Here is a 17,939-nt window from a genome sequence, read left to right on the forward strand (position 1 = left end):
CCAACTATTCAGATCCTTTTGAAAACTTCAAACCTTTCTAAAACTTCCCCTTTCATCTTTTTATCCAGCTCTCCCACTGACTTACACTCCATTCTCTGGGGAGAGGAGGGATGGAGACTTTCCTGTTAGGCACATTCCAAGCACTTGGCTAGACAGAGACAATCACTGTATGGTGGTCTCCCCTGCCCTCACCCATTGATTGCCATTCTGCTGTGCTTTCTGGCAGTGCTCCTCTCAAGGCCATTGGCTTTTCATTTTAGAATTACTAGTACTTGAGTGCTGTCTGGGGAGAGCTTCCTTAACCCTACCATTACTGAGCTTGGCTGCATTGAAAAATATGTTTAAACTTCAGCACACAGTGAGGCATGTATTCAGCAGTCACTTTTCTGAACAGATGGGACCTTCAGCTTCCGTTGAGCCCTGCTGCTACTGAAAGACGTATTTGTGTGTCGTGTCATGAAATCAGAACTCTCAGCTCCGAAGGAAGCTGCCTTGAGACAAGCTGAATCACCTGAACGCCAAACCCAGCTGCACGGCATTATGGAAATGCTTTAGAATAAGATCTGGCTTGGGAACAGGCTCACACTGACGTAGGTCTGGTAAGAAGGAAGCTTTTCCCAGCAGACGGAGTGACTGTGCAGTTCTAAGAAACAAGGCTTCTCCTCCCAGATGTAACTCTTTCAAAGGACATAGATTAATTTGGCTCAACATAGAGCGTGTCTACACTGGCACTTTGCAGCGCTGCAACTTTCTAGCTCAGGGGTGTGAAAAAAACACCCGCCTGAGTGCAGCAAGTTTCAGCCCTGTAAAGTGCCCTTGCAGACTGTGCACCAGCGCTGGGAGCCGTGCCCCTTGTGGAGGTGGTTTTTTTTAGAGCGCTGCCGTGGCAGCCAGTGTAGACAAGCCCATTAGCACACATAAAATGCCTTGCATCACGTGTAAATTACTACTCTGTTAGGCTCTGGTGGCTTCTGCAATAGAAGACAGGGATAGAGGGCACCCAAACTATTTAAAGGGTACTCAATTGCTGAACACTACAATGGGTGACTCTGGCCCAATTACTCCTAGGTGAATTCTTTACTAAAAAATTAAAAATTCTGCACACAATAGTTTAAAATTCTGCAAAATTTTGCATATTTTATTTGTCAAAACAACACAGTGTAATTATACCAGTTTCAATTATTTTGGTAATTTATTTCAAAATACCTGTCAGTAAGTAAGTCTGTAATAATACAGACAAAAAAAAAAAAAAAAAAAGATCCAGGAAATGTGTTTTTTTGTGACAAATAAATTCTTTAGTGGGCTATTAATACAGAACTTTGAGGAATTGATTTAAACTATAATACAGAAACGTATTTCCTGCACCCCTCAGAAGCAGTGCAAAGGCTTGGGGGAGTCAGAGGTAACGGAGGAGCTGAGGTAGAGGGAAGGGGTCTGGGAGTGAACCTAGAGCAGTAGTTCCCAAACTGGGGTTCGTGAAATGTTACAGGGGGTTCTTGGGAAAAAATTCCTAATGGCAGACAGAGCTGTCCCTAAGGACTCTGGGCAGTGCGGGGCCTGGAGCCCCTGGACCTCCAAGAGCTAAGCAGATCAAAGCAAGGATATCTATTACACTGAGGAGATTTAAACTTCAAGACTCCTTATAACAAATGGAAAGGGAGGTAGCTATTTGGGGGGAGGGATAGCTCAGTGGTTTGAGCATTGGCCTGCTTAAACCCAGGGTTGTGAGTTCAATCCTTTAAGGGGGGGCCATTTAGGGATCTGGGGCAAAAAAATAATTGGGGATTGTGCCTGCTTTGAGCAGGGGGTTGGACAAGATGATCTCCTGAGGTCCCTTCCAACTGTGATAGTCTATATTTGTTGCTATTTTTAAAATTAAATAGGCAGCTAGTATTGTTTTTAAAATTATGATGAAGAACAAGTTTAAGCTTTATTGTAATGTGCATTGTTTGCCTGGACTGCTCAAGACCTGAATGCTTGTTTTGGAGGAACTTTGAGTTGGCTTCTTAAATACCTTCATGCTGTTGCACATCTGATACTCCTTGATGAAACATAGGAGCCTGGTCTTATAACAGGCTTATTCAAAGTGATATAAGCTACGAAAGTGAGATCTTGGAAGAGTGTTGCTGTTTTCATAATGTAATAAAAATACTGTAATGATAAATATAAATAATAAATAGTGTGTAATAAGTGTATTATAAAAACAAATTTTATATTTCCAAGATCACTGCTTTAATAATTTATATTAAGGTAAAGGAGAAAATCCCTGGAAATATTCATTTTTAGGAGGGGGTTCGCGAGACTTGACATTTTCGTGAAAGGGGTTCACAGGTTGTTAAAGTTTGGGAACCACTGACCTAGAGGGTTATTGGGTGTGAGTAGAAGTGTGGAACAGTTTTTCTGGGAGATGTGGGAGGGTTTGTTAGGGAGTTGGGGCACCTCCCTCATATGACCCTGACTGACCCTTAGCCTCTCCCATTCAGTCCTCCCATCCCTGTGTGTCCCTGCACCTCCTACTCCCTGTGCCCATGTGGCCCTGCAGCCCCCTACCTTCCATCCCCATGTGGTCCTAAAGCCCCTCCCATTCAGTCCCTGGCTCAATGCTGTCACCCCGCTAGCTCTTGAGCTCCCACCCCAGTCTATCCCCCCACTAGTGCTTCTGAACACCAGTCTGTGACCCCTCAGCAGCCCTCTGTTTCCCCCCGCTCTGTCTTCTGCCCATGCCCTGTGCCTCCTAACCTGGCTCCATGGGCAGGGTGCTGTGATGAACGCAGCCAGTTGCCGACTGTTACTGCTGATCAGCTGCTGCTGTCTGTTCTAGCGCCACAGCAGCCACTGGTGGGTGAAAGGCACTTCTCCAGCAGAACGTATTTTCTGCACCGAAAGAAAAAATTCTGCACCGGACATGAATTTTGCACACGTGCAGTGGCACAGAATTTCCCCAGGAGTACCCAATAGTAGGAAAACGTGATTGCACAGCACACAGCAACTGCTGTGCCAAAGCTAGGGTTGTATTAGAGCTTTTCAGAGATTGCGTGGTTCACCAACCACCAGATCCAGAGCCATGTTTTTGGGGTGTCCATCCACTCGTTGATTAGATACCTGAAATCAAAAAACATTCCAACTGCAGCTAGATGCATGGTCCTGCAAGAAGACTACAGCAGGGGTGAGAACTGAATCCAACTCTTCTGAGGCCCAGTCCAGTGCTGTACCCAGAGGCCATACTTCCTCTGCCCACTGTCTCTGTCCCACCTCTCACTTTTAAAATATTCGCATTTAAGGCTTCTTTTTTTTTAAAAATGGAAAACTATCTAAAATCTTAAGTCCTTAACAGAGTGTGTGTGTGTAGCCCTAGCATTGCAATTATTGTAAATATATTGTAACACAAAATATTTCAAAATGCATTCCTACTTTATCTACCTGCCAAGACTTGTGTTTTGTACTTCACCAGCAGGCCTGCTGATGTCACTAATGCAGCGCCTAAAACCATTTAAGGAAATCACATAGGTGACCTGTTTAGGACCCTGATCCAAAGCTCATTGAGATCAATGGAAAGTGGCCGATTCACTTTAATAGGCTTTGGATAAGGTCTTAGGCGCTTATGATTTTATCACATGCTGTGGGAAATGCACAGAACCCAGAGTGCCTGAATTCAGGTCCCAACATGTAAATAAACTTTTAAAATTGACTTTAAAATATTTTAATTGTGATGTTTTAGGTACAGCTGGTCAAAAATAGGAATTCTCAGAATTTCTTGTGGGAGATGTCTGGGGCATGTGACAGTGGAACTATAACTTCCATGAGGCTCAGTGGCAGCTCAGATGGACATGTTAATGTTGAACTGACTGGAAATGAAGTGTTTCAATTCAGTTCAACCCACTAAAATGTTTCAATTTGGGTCCCCCAGATCAGAAACAAATATTTCATGATGATTTTCCTAATGGGATTTTATTTGGCAAAACAGAAATTTTTCCGGAAACTCCATTTTCAAAAAAAAAAAAAAAAAAAGTTGATGGAAGATTTCCATCCACTCTAGTTTTAAACCTATACATCCATCTATCCCTATACCACACCCATTACTGTGGTAGTTGAATGACTAATGACTCTTAGTAACAATCTAGGGTCTCAGACTTGTTTTTGGAACAGCATTTTATTCATTTTTTTGTTACGAAAGTATTTTAATTTACCTTTAAGTCTTGGGTCCCCATGGGTCCCCATCCCAAGACATATATGGGCTCTTTGCACATGCTCACTCTATCTGTCAGATGCCAGCAAAATGTTTTGCACAAGATGGTTTCTTGCCCAGTTGGAAGGGAGGTTGCAGTTGGATACACCAAGATATTGACTGTCAAGTACCAGGGGCCCTTCAAGTGGCTGGGGCTTGGTCTGAGGGCAAAGTTTGATGGTTTTACCTGGGCTTTGTTTTAATCCCAATTCAATCCCGTGGGAACACGAATATATTACTCACTGGGCAGAGCAGGGTAGAAGGGATAGGAAAAACACTTCTGTGGTTTGCGCTTTCACTCCTTGATTCTGTTTGGTGCTTAGATACCATGGTGATAAGGGCTTTTATGAAAAACAGAGATGAGAGAGAGATTAAAATGCCACTCAGTGGCTTAGTTCGCTTAATGTTAACAATGCAATTTAATGAACTGCTGAATCTAAGGAAATATAGCCACATTCCAAACCAAAGAGATTTGCAACTTGGAATAAAAGCAAAGTCTCTGATTGAAATGTCAGACCCATCTCTGAGTGATGATTTAATAACTTTTATGAGTGATCCTGTCACAGCAAATCTCAACACTCGAATGGAGTGACTCAGTGAGAGCCTATTAACAATGATACATACCAAAGAGGAACAAGGTGAGCTTTTTACCCCTTCCCGACTTAGCTTAAAAGCTTATTTGCTGTGGGAACATTTTCTCTTTCTCTTACAACTCCTTTCCCTCCCCCTGACTCTCGTAGGATAAAATACTTCTGGGACTAATTGACCTGTGCAACGTGCATCAAGGAAACAGGGCCTAGGGTAAACAGAAGGTGAGGTACACCAGGTCCGATCCCCTGTGCTTCTGTCATGAGTTGTGAGTGGGCGTACAACTGGAGAAGGGCTTACATGTCTGGGTCACATGCTGTGAAGGTCTGGCAGAAAGAGGTGGAAAATCTTTTATCCCACATGCCTCCCGCGTGCCATCACAGTGTTACAATGGTGCCCATGGTATATAGGTTAAAGCTGCTTCCAGCAGGTTTATACACTCACGTCCCCCACTCTTCACAACACAGAAGCAAATCTCTGGGTGGATGTGGGTTATGCAACGCTTGCCTATCTTGAGTGGAGGCACAGGGCTGTGTAGTTGTGAGCGAGGTTACTAAGTGGTTCTGTTCCCAGGCACACTCTCGCACACAGCAATGGAGCAGGAGCCCATCAGTGAGGTAAAGACTTGGTTAGATGTACATGCACTGTAGCGCCTTAAAGTGTGTGATCTTTGGGGGAAGCAGGCTGGGAATCTGCTGCCTGTACATATGTGTGCACAACTGCATATCACGCGCGAGTGCCACCTCAGTGCCAATGTCCATGTGGCATCAGGACTGACATTCAGTCTTGTGTCCTCATCTAATGGGTGGAGCTTGACTAGAGGTGGGCAAATAACTCATAACCCATAATTTATGTGATGTGTTATTCCTCTGTGATCTGTTCATGGGCACATGCAAGCTGTTTTGACTGGGAGGGCCCATGGCGTGATTTGGATCCCTGACTCGATGAATGTAGCTCTTTGAAACAGGTTGCCAGGGTGAATACTTGTGATTATGAATTTGAAACGTTTAAAATTCACCATCTCCATAAACATTCCTGCCAAAAAAATCACTCGCTGGAGTGTTCCTGATAAGCAGGGACTCAGCCAAAGGAGAATTCATTTCAGAATACAAAAGAATATGTGTGGACATTTGTCATGTTTGTCCAGAGCTAATCAAGGGAGTGTCACTGAGCTTTATTTCACCACCTGTTGAAGCCCCGACTGGGGAAACCTGCATGGCTAGTCACATCAGCAGCTCTCCGCTGTGCTGCACCGCCCTTGCTGTGCTTGCTCAGCGTGTCTGGATCATCAGACGGCAGTCAAAACAGAAGCACATTCAGCAGACTTTTACTCATCCTCTTATGAGCCCAGACCACTTCCACAGCTAAGCTTTGCTTAGGCTCAATTCTCAGATCCATACTCTACAGAGCTGCATTGTTTTGGTGCATCTTTTTTCCCCACTGTGCCCTGCTTTATGCTAAAAGGGATGGCTGGACCCATAGATCAGATTCAGAAAGGGACATTGAAACAACTAATCTTGTGCTTGCTGTAATGTATTTATGCAAGGATAGATGCTTCAGTCATTCTGGGGAGCAATCCTTCCTGCAGGCCTTGAACAAACTGAGTAAACAATGCAGATAAATGAATAAATGAAATAAACCCCAGAATAACGGGGCTAGACATAGTCCTGAGTTACACAAAGAATATTCAAATAGCAGCACAGTTTGCTTGAACCAGCCTTTGCTAAACAATTAAATCAAAAAAGCTGACCATTGGCATAACAGTGCAGAGAACATCAAACTACACGTTACTCGCGTTGTTCAGAGGCTAGCTCTAAGGACAGTAAAAATGTGCAAGGTATTTATATATCTGCTTTTGCCAATAACATAATCCAGCCAAGAAGGATGACATCTATTGAATGCTTGCTGTTTTCTAGCAGAGAAGCCAGCACTTTCTTTAATCAGTGGAAATTATCCATAGAATCCCATGAAGATCTGCACATCTGTCCCTTGAACCATGGGGATGCACACTGGCTCTTTTTTATCACCATGTTTGCATTATAATACCTTGTAGTGGATTTTTAATTTTTTTTTGGCTAGGCAGTGCAGGATGTCTGACAGCAGAGGGCCTGAATTGTTCGCACAATAATAATAATAATAATACTACCTAGCCTACAAGCAGAAGACAACAGTTTCGGAGAGATATTACTTTTAATTCTTACATTTGCCATCTTTACTGACTGGATGCTTACTGAGCAAGAGAGGGGCAGCTGGCGGGGTAGGCGGGTGTCCTTTAGCAGATGACCTTAAATCACAGATTGGCATAAACCCTGGCTCCGAACTCCCCCGCACTTTGAAGGATTTGAAATGTGGTGCAAGATGTGAATTGTGCGGTGGAGTCCCTCATTTTCAGCCTGATCTGTTCAATGCTCACTCAGGGCTCTGCGTATTGTACTGCAGTGTACATGACTGAAAAAGAGGTTCCTTGGAGTGAGTGTTGCCCACTGAGCAACACGGCATCATTTCAAAGGATTTAACTTCAGCCGGCATGTACAACCAAGGCCAATTTGTGCGATTTGTTGACTCTATAATTTGCAAAATCTTTCTTCCTAAAGTATAATTGCCACCTGCTGTAGATGTTCCTTCGACATGAACTACATTCCCTCCCGCTAATATGACATTGGTGCCAGGCACTGCAGTGTGGACATGAGTTACTCTCAGCACGCAAAAGACCTAATGTGGAGGGCTAGTGTGAATTAATATGCCATGTGTTAGTTACTGTTGCTTTCAGTGGACTGCTCTAGTAACTACTGAAATTACGACAAGGTTTCACGGCGTAAAGCACAAAACCGCCAGCGCCATCATGGAATCAGTTCTCTCCATTCTTGGAGCATGTATTGTCTCTCCCCTCCCCCCCAGGTTTCTGATTGTCTAGCCAACCTCAGGACTCATGGATACTGATTGGTCGGTGAAGGGAACTCAAGGCCAGATGAATATTACTATCTAATTTGGAATTAAGGCAGGAACCTGGAGATTTATAGTATCACAGGCAATGTTATAACATGTTATAATATCACGTATGTTATAAATGAACATGGGCTATACCATAACTGGTAATAAACTACATTTTGGGGATAGCCCGATGAGTACAATTGTCTTCACCCCACCAGGTCCCTTTGCATTAGCGTACATTGGCCTACAGTGAGCTATCATAGGAAAAAAGAGCTGCAGGAGCTCACCTATCCCTCATCCCTCTGCATCAAGGCCAATCTTGCCATATACATGCTTGTCTTGAAGGCTTTCTAATGGCGAGGCCATAACTCCCTCAACAGGAAAATTAGTCCCCTGACCATCATTTTATGCAACTTAACTTTGCCTCACAGTTGCTGGTGCTCTAATTTTCTGTTAGAGCCTGGATGAAATTTCTGCTAGGGGTTTGCTGTTAGGGCTGCTCTTGTGTTGTACAAAAGCAGTGACTCCAGGTGTGGAAACTTTATCAAAGGTCTTTAGAGCAATCTGTCTGCTTAGTGGAACTTGGATTCAGAGAATCACAGCTGGGCGATTTATTTCCTCTTCTTAGATCTTGTTCTGCTTTCAGGGCAAAATTCTATGTAGCAGATCTTGACTTGGCGACTCCTTTCTATCCACTCATGCAGAAACCAAAGGGAGTTCCATACATAAAACAATATATACAAATCTGCCATGAGCGTCTGAGAAGAGAAGCTTCCCTCTAGGCCTCCACTGACTGCGTTAATGACCTGGATTTTCCTCCTGGCTGCTGTGTAACTTTTGCCTGAAGCATGTCTCACCCATTCTAAGTGACCAGATGCCCCGGTGTGATTTTTGCCCTCGGTGTCTCACAGGCTCAAGGCAACCAGATGCCATGGTTTCCATTGGAAAAACAGTGCCAACTCTGTCACTGATTTGATTCAAGTATAAAATAGTAAAGTTTTAACAAAGCAAACAAACAAAAAGAAAAGATGTATTGAAAAAAATGGGACCAGATTCACCATGGCATTACCCCAGCTTTACGCTGGTGTAAATCTACTGCTCTCTGCTTAGATTGTAAACTCTTTGGGGCAGGGACTATTTCTTTGTTACAGGTGTGTACAGTTGCTAGCACAGTGGGCTCTAGATGCTACTCAATACAAATGAATAACAACACTAACTTTAGGACTAAGTGTAGGACTGGACTAACACAGTGGGGAATCAGGCTCTATATACTTGAAATCAACCCTGATTTGCCTTACCATGGAAAGGACGAAAGAAGGACAATAAACAAGTAGCTTATGTATTATTATTTATTTGTATTAGGGGGCACCTAAGGGCCTCAATCATGGGCAAACAAATTACAGAAAGATGGTACCAGCTCCCAGAAGTTTACACTCTAATATAAGACAAGAGACAGGTGCTGGATACATACAGAGGGATGGGGAACACAAGGAAACAGTGAGGTGATATGGGTTGGCATGGTAGGTAGTGGTCTGACCACACCATTGCTGAGTTTTTTGTTTTGTTTTCTGAGGAGAGTTTTAAGGCGAGATTTGGAGGGGAACGCTGCCGTGGCTTTGTGGATGTTTACAGGGAGCTCATGTATGAGAGGCTGCATGGGAGAGAGCACAAAGGGATTTGTTTGAAAATCTAATGAGTGGGAAGTGAAAGTTGGCAGGAGTCAGCAGCTCCATAGTGTCTGAGAGACAATGGGTAGGCTGGGGTTAGGTCACAAAGGGCCTTGGATGTAAAGACGATTTCAGTAAAAGTGTATCCATGTACCCCATGCGCCAGGCTACATCACTGTCTTTTCCCCCACTAGCCTGGGGAGGTGCAGAGGTAATACCAGGCTGTTTCATGACTGACACTGCACGACAGCATGCACTGGGCTCCTGATTTCCCCTCTTCTTTCTCCCTCTGCAGGAACCTGCAGACTTGGCTGGGCATATTACTGCATGGGAGGTGGGGCAGCTGCAGCCATGCTGATCTGTACCTGGCTCTCATGCTTCGCCGGAAAACATCCCAGACCTATCATGTTAGTGAAGAGCATCATGCAGAGTGCAAATCCGTATGGAGTGGAGCTCGAGTGCTGCCTTAAACAATGAGCTTTCCCGGATACTCTCCTAAAAAAGAAGGAGGAGCGCTGGCCACATGGTCCAAACTTCTCTGACTGATACACATGAACCCCCACTTTTCTGTCGACAGCAGGGGCCAAAGACTGCTCCCAACTACTGTTGCGTATCTGGGCTAACTACATTCAGGTGGGGTCACTCTAGATTTACACTGGTGTAACTGAGAGCACAACTTGGCTACAATGATCATAGAAACAATGACAGTCTCCTTGCGGACCAGGCGCTAAGAACAAGAGGCCAATTTCCTCTGCATCGTGATTCCCTTGAAAGCAGGGGATGAATTTGGTCCAAGGAAAATAAGAATTCATTTCATGCATTCTCTGAATGTAAGATACATCTCCATTAATAATAATACATAACTCTTATCTAGCATTTTTCCTCAGAAGATCTCAAAGCGTTTTACCAATGAGGGCAGTGTCATTATCCTCATTTTACAGATGGGGAAACAGAGAGGTAAATTGAGTTGCCCAAGGCCACACAGTAGGTTAGTAGCAGGGCAGGAAATAGAACCCAGATCTTCTGTGTCTCAGTCCAGTGCGCTATCTACTTGACCACACTGCCACACTCAGTAGTGGGCTTCAGGCTGCTTTGCTTTGCTCAGCTTGCTGGTTATGCCAGGTTGTGGTTGCTTTACAATTGCCGGAGCAGCGCAGTACTGGTGCAGAAACAGGAAACGGAGCCCCATGTGTAGTGTGTATCTAAAATGTCTCCAGCTGGGACAAGGCTGAAGCAAGGAGGGGGAGGTGCTGCAGCTGTGTTCCTTGCATCCAACCTTAAATATAGGAGCTTCTCCCTTCCCTAACCTAGTGAAGATATAGAGTTTGTCCATCTAGCATATGCGTCCCTAGATGGAGTTAAGATAAAGCTGGCAGTGAGTGGTATATATAGATTGTTCTGTAGCAATATGGAGTTCTGAGTTGACTGAGTTCCTCTCCATGGCTATTGCAGGGCCTCAGAAATGTGAAGATTGTCTCCAGAGTACGGTCATCTTAGGATCACTGAGCACTTCATCAGTGCCATATGCTGCAAAGTCCAATGAAGGGCACGCTCTGGGCTTATAAATGTGTGTATTCCTTTAACCCTGCAGGAGAACAAGCTGGAGAAAAAGCTTATGTGTTTGCATTTATATTCTTGTTGCAATGTCTTGTAAATAAAGGTTTGTGACCATTTTCACCCATGGGAGTGAAACCCACATCGATTGCTGTATATTACACCCAGCATTATGGAAATTTATTATCATCTAGTCATGTAGCTATTTTGACTCTCCAGAGCTATCTGATCTTGTGCATTCATGAAGTGACATAACTGGCATCCTTTTGGAGAGAAATGTGAGGTTACTAATGAGTACTCTTAATTTCTTCCAGAATCATGTAATATGAGGAAGATGTTCTAATGCCTTTCATGGCAGAAGCACCCGGGGTTACTGCAGTGCCCTCTGGTGGACTACAGGACTGTCTGCAGACTGTTGAATATTACCCCTCAACTGTCTGTTAATAAATACAGGGCAACTGATGCAGAATTCATGAACATGTCGGGATGGAAACAACTGACAAGTGTGAGATGAGCTAGACAAAACCTGAGGGTCCTTGTACAGTCTTTGCAAATTTGTATAAGCAGCACCTTCGTATTTAACTGAGCCTGCAATCTACTTTTTTATAGTTTAGTTTTACACAGAAGAAAACAGAAATTTGTATAAAGAAAAGGAGTACTTGTGGCACCTTAGAGACTAACCAATTTATTTGAGCACAAGCTTTCGTGAGCTACAGCTCACTTCATCGAATGCATACTGTGGAAAGTGTAGAAGATCTTTTATACACACAAAGCATGAAAAAATACCTCCCCCCACCCCACTCTCCTGCTGGCAATAGCTTATCTAAAGTGATCACTCTCCTTACAATGTGTATGATAATCAAGTTGGGCCATTTCCAGCACAAATCCAGGTTTTCTCACCCCCCGCCCCCACAAACCCACTCTCCTGCTGGTAATAGCTTATCTAAAGTGACCACTCTCCTTACAATAAAGAAAAGGAGGACTTGTGGCACCTTAGAGACTAACCAATTTATTTGAGCATAAGCTTTCGTGAGCTACAGCTCACTTCATCAGATGAATTCCAATTCAACAGTTTGAATTGCAAATTGGATACAATTAACTTAGGCTTGAATAGAGACTGGGAGTGGCTAAGTCATTATGCAAGGTAACCTATTTCCCCTTGTTTTTTCCTACCCGCCCCCCCCCAACGTTCTTGTTAAACCCTGGATTTGTGCTGGAAATGGCCCACCTTGATTATCATACACATTGTAAGGAGAGTGGTCACTTTAGATAAGCTATTACCAGCAGGAGAGTGGGTTTGTGTGTGTGTGGGGGGGGGGGGGGTGAGAAAACCTGGATTTGTGTTGGAAATGGCCCAACTTGATTATCATACACATTGTAAGGAGAGTGATCACTTTAGATAAGCTATTACCAGCAGGAGAGTGGGGTGGGGGGAGGTACATATGCACAAACCTGCTGGAGTTGAGAGAGGAGCAACAGCAATCAATTTATGAGGACCAATGAACGATTAAACTCACTAGAGCAAGTGTGTATAGTTTGGCGAAACATTAGCTGACCGGTGTGTGTATGCGGGGGAGATGGTGGGGAATAGAATAACCACCTGCACATTTTTGAAGGGTATGAATGCTAGGAAGGAAGATGAATTATATAAGGTGGTAATCAGGGCGTAGAACTAGGAGTAACAGGCTCAAATAAGCTTCCGGGCAGTGGAAAGATCTCCTAAGGATAGGAGTGGAAGCTCCATCACTTAGGACATTTAGAGCAAGACTGGTCAAAGCACTCATAAATGTCCTGTATGGAATAATCCTGCACAGGCACTAAAGTGGACTAGCTGTGACAAACCTTTCCCATCATTAATTTGATGAGAAATCTCATCCTTTAAAATGGCTTGCTTTATTTTTCACATGTATATTTTAGATGGAGGCTGGACTCTTAATCCACATTTTGGGCTCTGCCTTCCTCCCAGATCTAGGAAATCCCAAAATATTGGGAGGGCGGGCTAGCCCCTTAAAGAGATCAGGTGTGTTGTTCATACAGGTGGATATTTGCCTGCTCTTTTCTTTTTTTAATCTGTATAGATTTGTTTCATGTGGCAAACTCTTCAATTTGTTCTTCCTGCTCTAAGTTTTAAAAGAGACTCTTACAAACAGTGTGGCCTCTTGTAGCTGCCTATTCGTGAGCCTCAGCTGAAGGTCCTTCGCTACATGCCCGGCAGCTAAGACAGGTTCTGTAGAGGCAGGGCGAAGTCTACGTTCGTGCCTTGGTGGAATGGCTTTACTGTCATTGCTGTCCACAAGTCACCCTGGAGGCTTCTCTTTTGCAGTGAGAGCGAACCCCCCTTGCCCAATCAGTTCTTTAGTAATTTTGATCCTTGATCCCTGCATCACTCTATGCTCAAGTGTAACCCTAATGACCCCAGCCATACACTGTTTCAGATGGAATCTGAGCAATGCCATACAGTCTATAGTGTGAGTATCATCTCTTGGTTTGTGTTTTTTCCCCTTGCCTCTCTCATTACTTCTTTTACGGCTGCTGTACACTGAACTGATGGTTTCAGTGATTTTTGCCTCCTACTCCCTTCCCCTGGTCAGCATGGTGCCTTGAGATACGTCAGTCTCTTTCCATTCTTGCACTGCAGATCATCAAGCTAAGAGATCAAATGTAAAAAATGCTTTTGGGCATTAAAATAAATGGATTAATTTTGGATAGCGCTCAGATGCTGCAAACGGTTTGTTCCTTATGCTTAGTTGCTTGAGCCTAGGGGTTTGAATCTGAACTCGCCTCAGATTTGTTACTGCTCACAATGAGCAGACTAGTTTAACAACAATGCAGTGATGCTATTAATTAAACACACTGGGCCAGATTCTTAGCTGTGTTCTGGACCCTTTGTGCTGCTTTGAGCGGAAAAGTAGCTTGTTCTGGCCAGCTAAGACTTTCCCAAGCATGGAAGAGCTCTCAGCTCAGAGGCTACCTATGCCAGATCTGCACCCCCACTCTCAGGCCCGGGGGCATGTTGGAGCTGGGGTTTGGTCAGAGAGTGCAGTGCTTTGCCTATGTCAGGTGACGGATATTATCCGAGGAACCATTGAGAGTTGGCATAATTTAGAGCAGCCTCAAGGCTCTTCTAACCTATGCTGGGGCCCAGAACAGTGCAGCTCTGCCTTGAGAATCAGGGAACCCCCTCCCCTGCCCCAGCTCTGCTGCACCGAGCAGAAAATAGGCACAGCAGAGAATCTGGCTCACTGTACATTTAAGGTTCTTTCTTGAATAAATATGGATGATGATAGTGATTTAGAAAAAACCTTGGGGTCTTTGCTGTTGTGCTCTCTAGGCTCTTCTGCCTCAGGCTCCTCTGGGTCTATCTATCTTAGGCATGTTTAAGTTGGTGGTCTCTATAGCACCGTATCTAAGCACCAGTGATGAGAAGGGCTGTGAAGCTGCAGTTTGAACATCGCCATGATATTTTTCCTACTTTCATTTCCTATTACAGTCTGCATCGTGAGACTGAAGCAACAAGACAGGAGAAATTTACAGGGCACTTTCTTTGAGAATTTGCTATTCACACTGGCTTGTTTTTAATCTCTGTACCTGGCTTTGCCTGCTTCATTCATGACAGGGCTATAACTTTAGTGACACTGGCGGTGGTGAAAAGTGTCCCACTCTGGCTGAGCTGTGAAGATAGCCAAGGAAATGTCTTCCACTCAGACATTTGCTTCTCCCTGACCCTTTCTGAAATGCGTAAATGGACTACACTTACTAACTTCCCACCCCAGGATATGACCCTTGTTCCCTTGTGTCTTGTGGAGAATACAGCACTCATTACTGAAATGAAAAGCCCTCTGTACTGCTTTGCAAGAAGAACCTAGGTTCTCTTGCTGTAGTGTGATGATGGTATAACATCAGATTTATCTCCACTTCAGTGTTTCCATTAGGGACGAGCTGACTTGTCTCACTCCCTTTAGAGAATCACTGAGGGAGAAAAGACAAAAAAATCCAGACCTGCTTTGTCTGCTTGTTATTATTAGTAAGCACTATTTTTAATCACAGCCCCCATTTTTTAATTTTTAAACCAACACATGAATCAGACTTAAGGGAAAAACAAACAAACAAACCAAAAAAAAAGGAGACTTTGCCTTGAGTATTACATAAGTGAATTAGTGGAACAATGATCATAGTGATGCTGATTCCCAACAGACATAAGGTCATAAAGAAGATTGTTGATGCAGGCAGGCTGTTACATGAGCAGAAGTGAAAATATTTGATGCTACTTTGGACTAGGATCCTTAAGGTGTTTGCCAGATTCTCCTCTAGCACTTCCCAACTAGTTTTAATATTTAAATTAACCCTTTGTGAACCTTGACAATATTGAGTTTGCAGTGGCAAGTCCTGTTTTGTGGTAGGAAGCAGTCATAAAACTGGCTCAGAGTAAGACCACCGTTAGTCTCTAAGGTGCCACAAGTACTCCTTTTCTTTTTGCGAATACAGACTAACACGGCTGTTACTCTGAAACCTGTCATAGTAGGGTGGTATTTTCAAAATTGCTCAGCATTGACTTAAATCTGCTCCCACTGATGGCAATGGGAGTTTTACCCCTGGAATTGTTATGCCAGATTCTCGTTTACACTAAGGCCCATACACTAAGGTATATCTACACTGAAATAGTATGTGGGTTCATAACTCAGGTTAGCTAACCCACCTTAGCTAACTTGGGTTAAGTATCAATGAAGACAAGATAACTCAACTTTTCTAACTTGGATCTTACACCAAAGCCCAGGCCTTCCTTGAGTGACTGTGTCTTCACTGCTACTTTAACCAGAGTTAGTTAATGTGTGTATGCTAACCTGAGTTACGCACACCCCTTTTTTGTGGTGTAGACATAATCTTACACAACCCTGGCAGTGGAAAGGGTGCTTAGGGGGGTACGTCTACACTGCAGCTGGGAGCAAGACTTCCAGTCTGAGTAGACAGATTCACAGTAGCGGGGCTCGAGCGAGCACGCTAAAAATAGCAGCGTGGATGTTGCGGCTTGGGCTCTCAAACCGAGGGGGTCAGGTGGGCTTGAGAGCCCAAGCCACAGTCTCCACACAGCTATTTTTAACATGCTAACTCAAGCCCCACTAGCATGAGTCTGTCTACCTGGGCTGGGAGACTCACTCCCAGCAGCAGTGTGAACATGCCCAGCGGGGCCCTGGTGTAAAAGAGAAACTGGCCCAGTGGAAGCAGAGCTAGGCCAGCGCTGAGCGGCTTTGACAATCCTACCATAAAGCCGAATTCCGATTACACTGAGAAAAATCTGACGGCTTAGCGTCGCAAGGAACAAAATACACTGAGCTCAACAGAATTGCTGGTCGCTCGTAGTCGACATGAAAAGCATCTGAGGTTGACCTCCCAAGCTGCTAGATGATCAGACACATGAGGTGAGCCCAGTGTGGAAAGTGCCTATCACTTCCACAAGCATGAGGATAATGTTTTCTCTCATCGGTTCAGTTTGTCCATAGCTTATAGATTAACGAGGCCACAGACCATGTGTATTGCCTCATGAAACACAGCTATTTTTTCTGCTTAGGGATCGTACATAATGTACCCATCCATAGTATGATAATACTGCACAAGTAGCATGGCGTTTTTTATAACTTATTGTAGTGATCACTGTAGATCTGAGGCCAGACTCAGCCTTGCTGTCAGCAGACAGAAGCCCCATTGAAAGCACTGAGGACTGCATGCATGTACACACACCATTTCTCAACTAGGCCCTTGAACGTCTGCTATTCCCAGCTGCACTAACCTGCTGGGTATTCCAGTTGTAGTAGTGCCATAAGCATATTGTAATGGAAACTGAACGCAGAGATGAATTAAATTCCCCTTTAAATGACCATTGGGAACTTCTAAACATGGGAGGTACTTTGATCAGTGGGTACATTTGTATCCATATTGTCAGCTAACCATTACCTGAGGGCACTGTGTTTGTAATACTGTTCAAAGGAATTTTGTCTCTGAATTATGTTACTGCTGTCCCTGAAATGTTGTTACAGCTCTGGAAATGCTGACTGCAAACTGATGTCCCATCTTATGTGTCCGCATCCTGGGAATCAGATGAGATTGTGATGCATGAGAGTGTTACTAGGGTAGATACAAACCCATTCTGGGTAACATGAAGTATCCCTCCAGCTTTCCTAACAGTCTAGACATTGGAATGTGTTATGTTTTGCAGAAGCCCAGATACCCCCACTGAGAGTGAGTTTAGAACACAGGAGTGGGAGTAAGAAATTGAATTACTGGTCTGACATTGGCAGACCAGGTCATGCTAGCATGTATTCAGGTCAATTCACTTGTGCATTAGTATAGATCAAAGTGATTAATGTTTAAACTTCATAAAACTAATGGGATGTTACATGCATTGTTTTCACATATCTGTTCCTGTCATAATGTAATAGCAAACATTTACATGGTAAATATCCCTGTAACTAAATAACTTCTCAAGCATCAAAGAAATCTTGTGAAACGCTAATGAAGGACTTAAGGACTTGAACAGAAAATGCTAATTTCAAAGCAAGTGGCCATTAGGTGATGGTCAGAGGTTCAAAGGCTAAGTGCATTCCTCACTCATCATCATCAAAGGAAAAGCCCACGTGGGTAGAGACATTGTCAGCTTGCTTTCTATGTGAGGAGACTATAAATATGGATTCAAAGAAAGGTCCTTCATCTCCCGACTGTTTGGATTCTAACAGTGCAGAATAACTGCAACGAGAAGACGGAGCTCCCCAGAGTTACTCTGGGTAGCCCCAAGAGACTTTTGGGAAACTGGCCAATTACTACATCTCTGCTACCATTTGGAATTACTAACTGTGACTCACCTGTTATTATATTTTACTTGGTTTAACCTTTCAATAACTCTCATTTCCTTTTCTTAGCTATTAAACCTATAGTTAGTTTGCTACCAGCCTTGTCTTTGGTGTAAGATTCACGGTACCAAT

General features: G+C 43.8%; 1 protein-coding gene across 1 annotated transcript in view; it reads left to right on the forward strand.

The window, feature by feature from the left end:
* The window catches only part of LHFPL1 (LHFPL tetraspan subfamily member 1), a 42,778-nt gene extending 31,603 nt beyond the window's left edge, over window positions 1-11,175 (forward strand). The window contains exon 4 of the mRNA XM_048864137.2: window positions 9,707-11,175. Within this exon, the coding sequence (XP_048720094.1) occupies window positions 9,707-9,888 (182 nt within the window). The 3' untranslated portion in view covers window positions 9,889-11,175. The remainder of the gene's footprint in view (window positions 1-9,706) is intronic.
* The last annotated feature ends 6,764 nt before the right edge of the window (window positions 11,176-17,939 follow it).

The sequence above is a fragment of the Caretta caretta genome, chromosome 9, assembly GCF_965140235.1.
Source record: "Caretta caretta isolate rCarCar2 chromosome 9, rCarCar1.hap1, whole genome shotgun sequence".
Taxonomy (NCBI): domain Eukaryota; kingdom Metazoa; phylum Chordata; order Testudines; family Cheloniidae; genus Caretta; species Caretta caretta.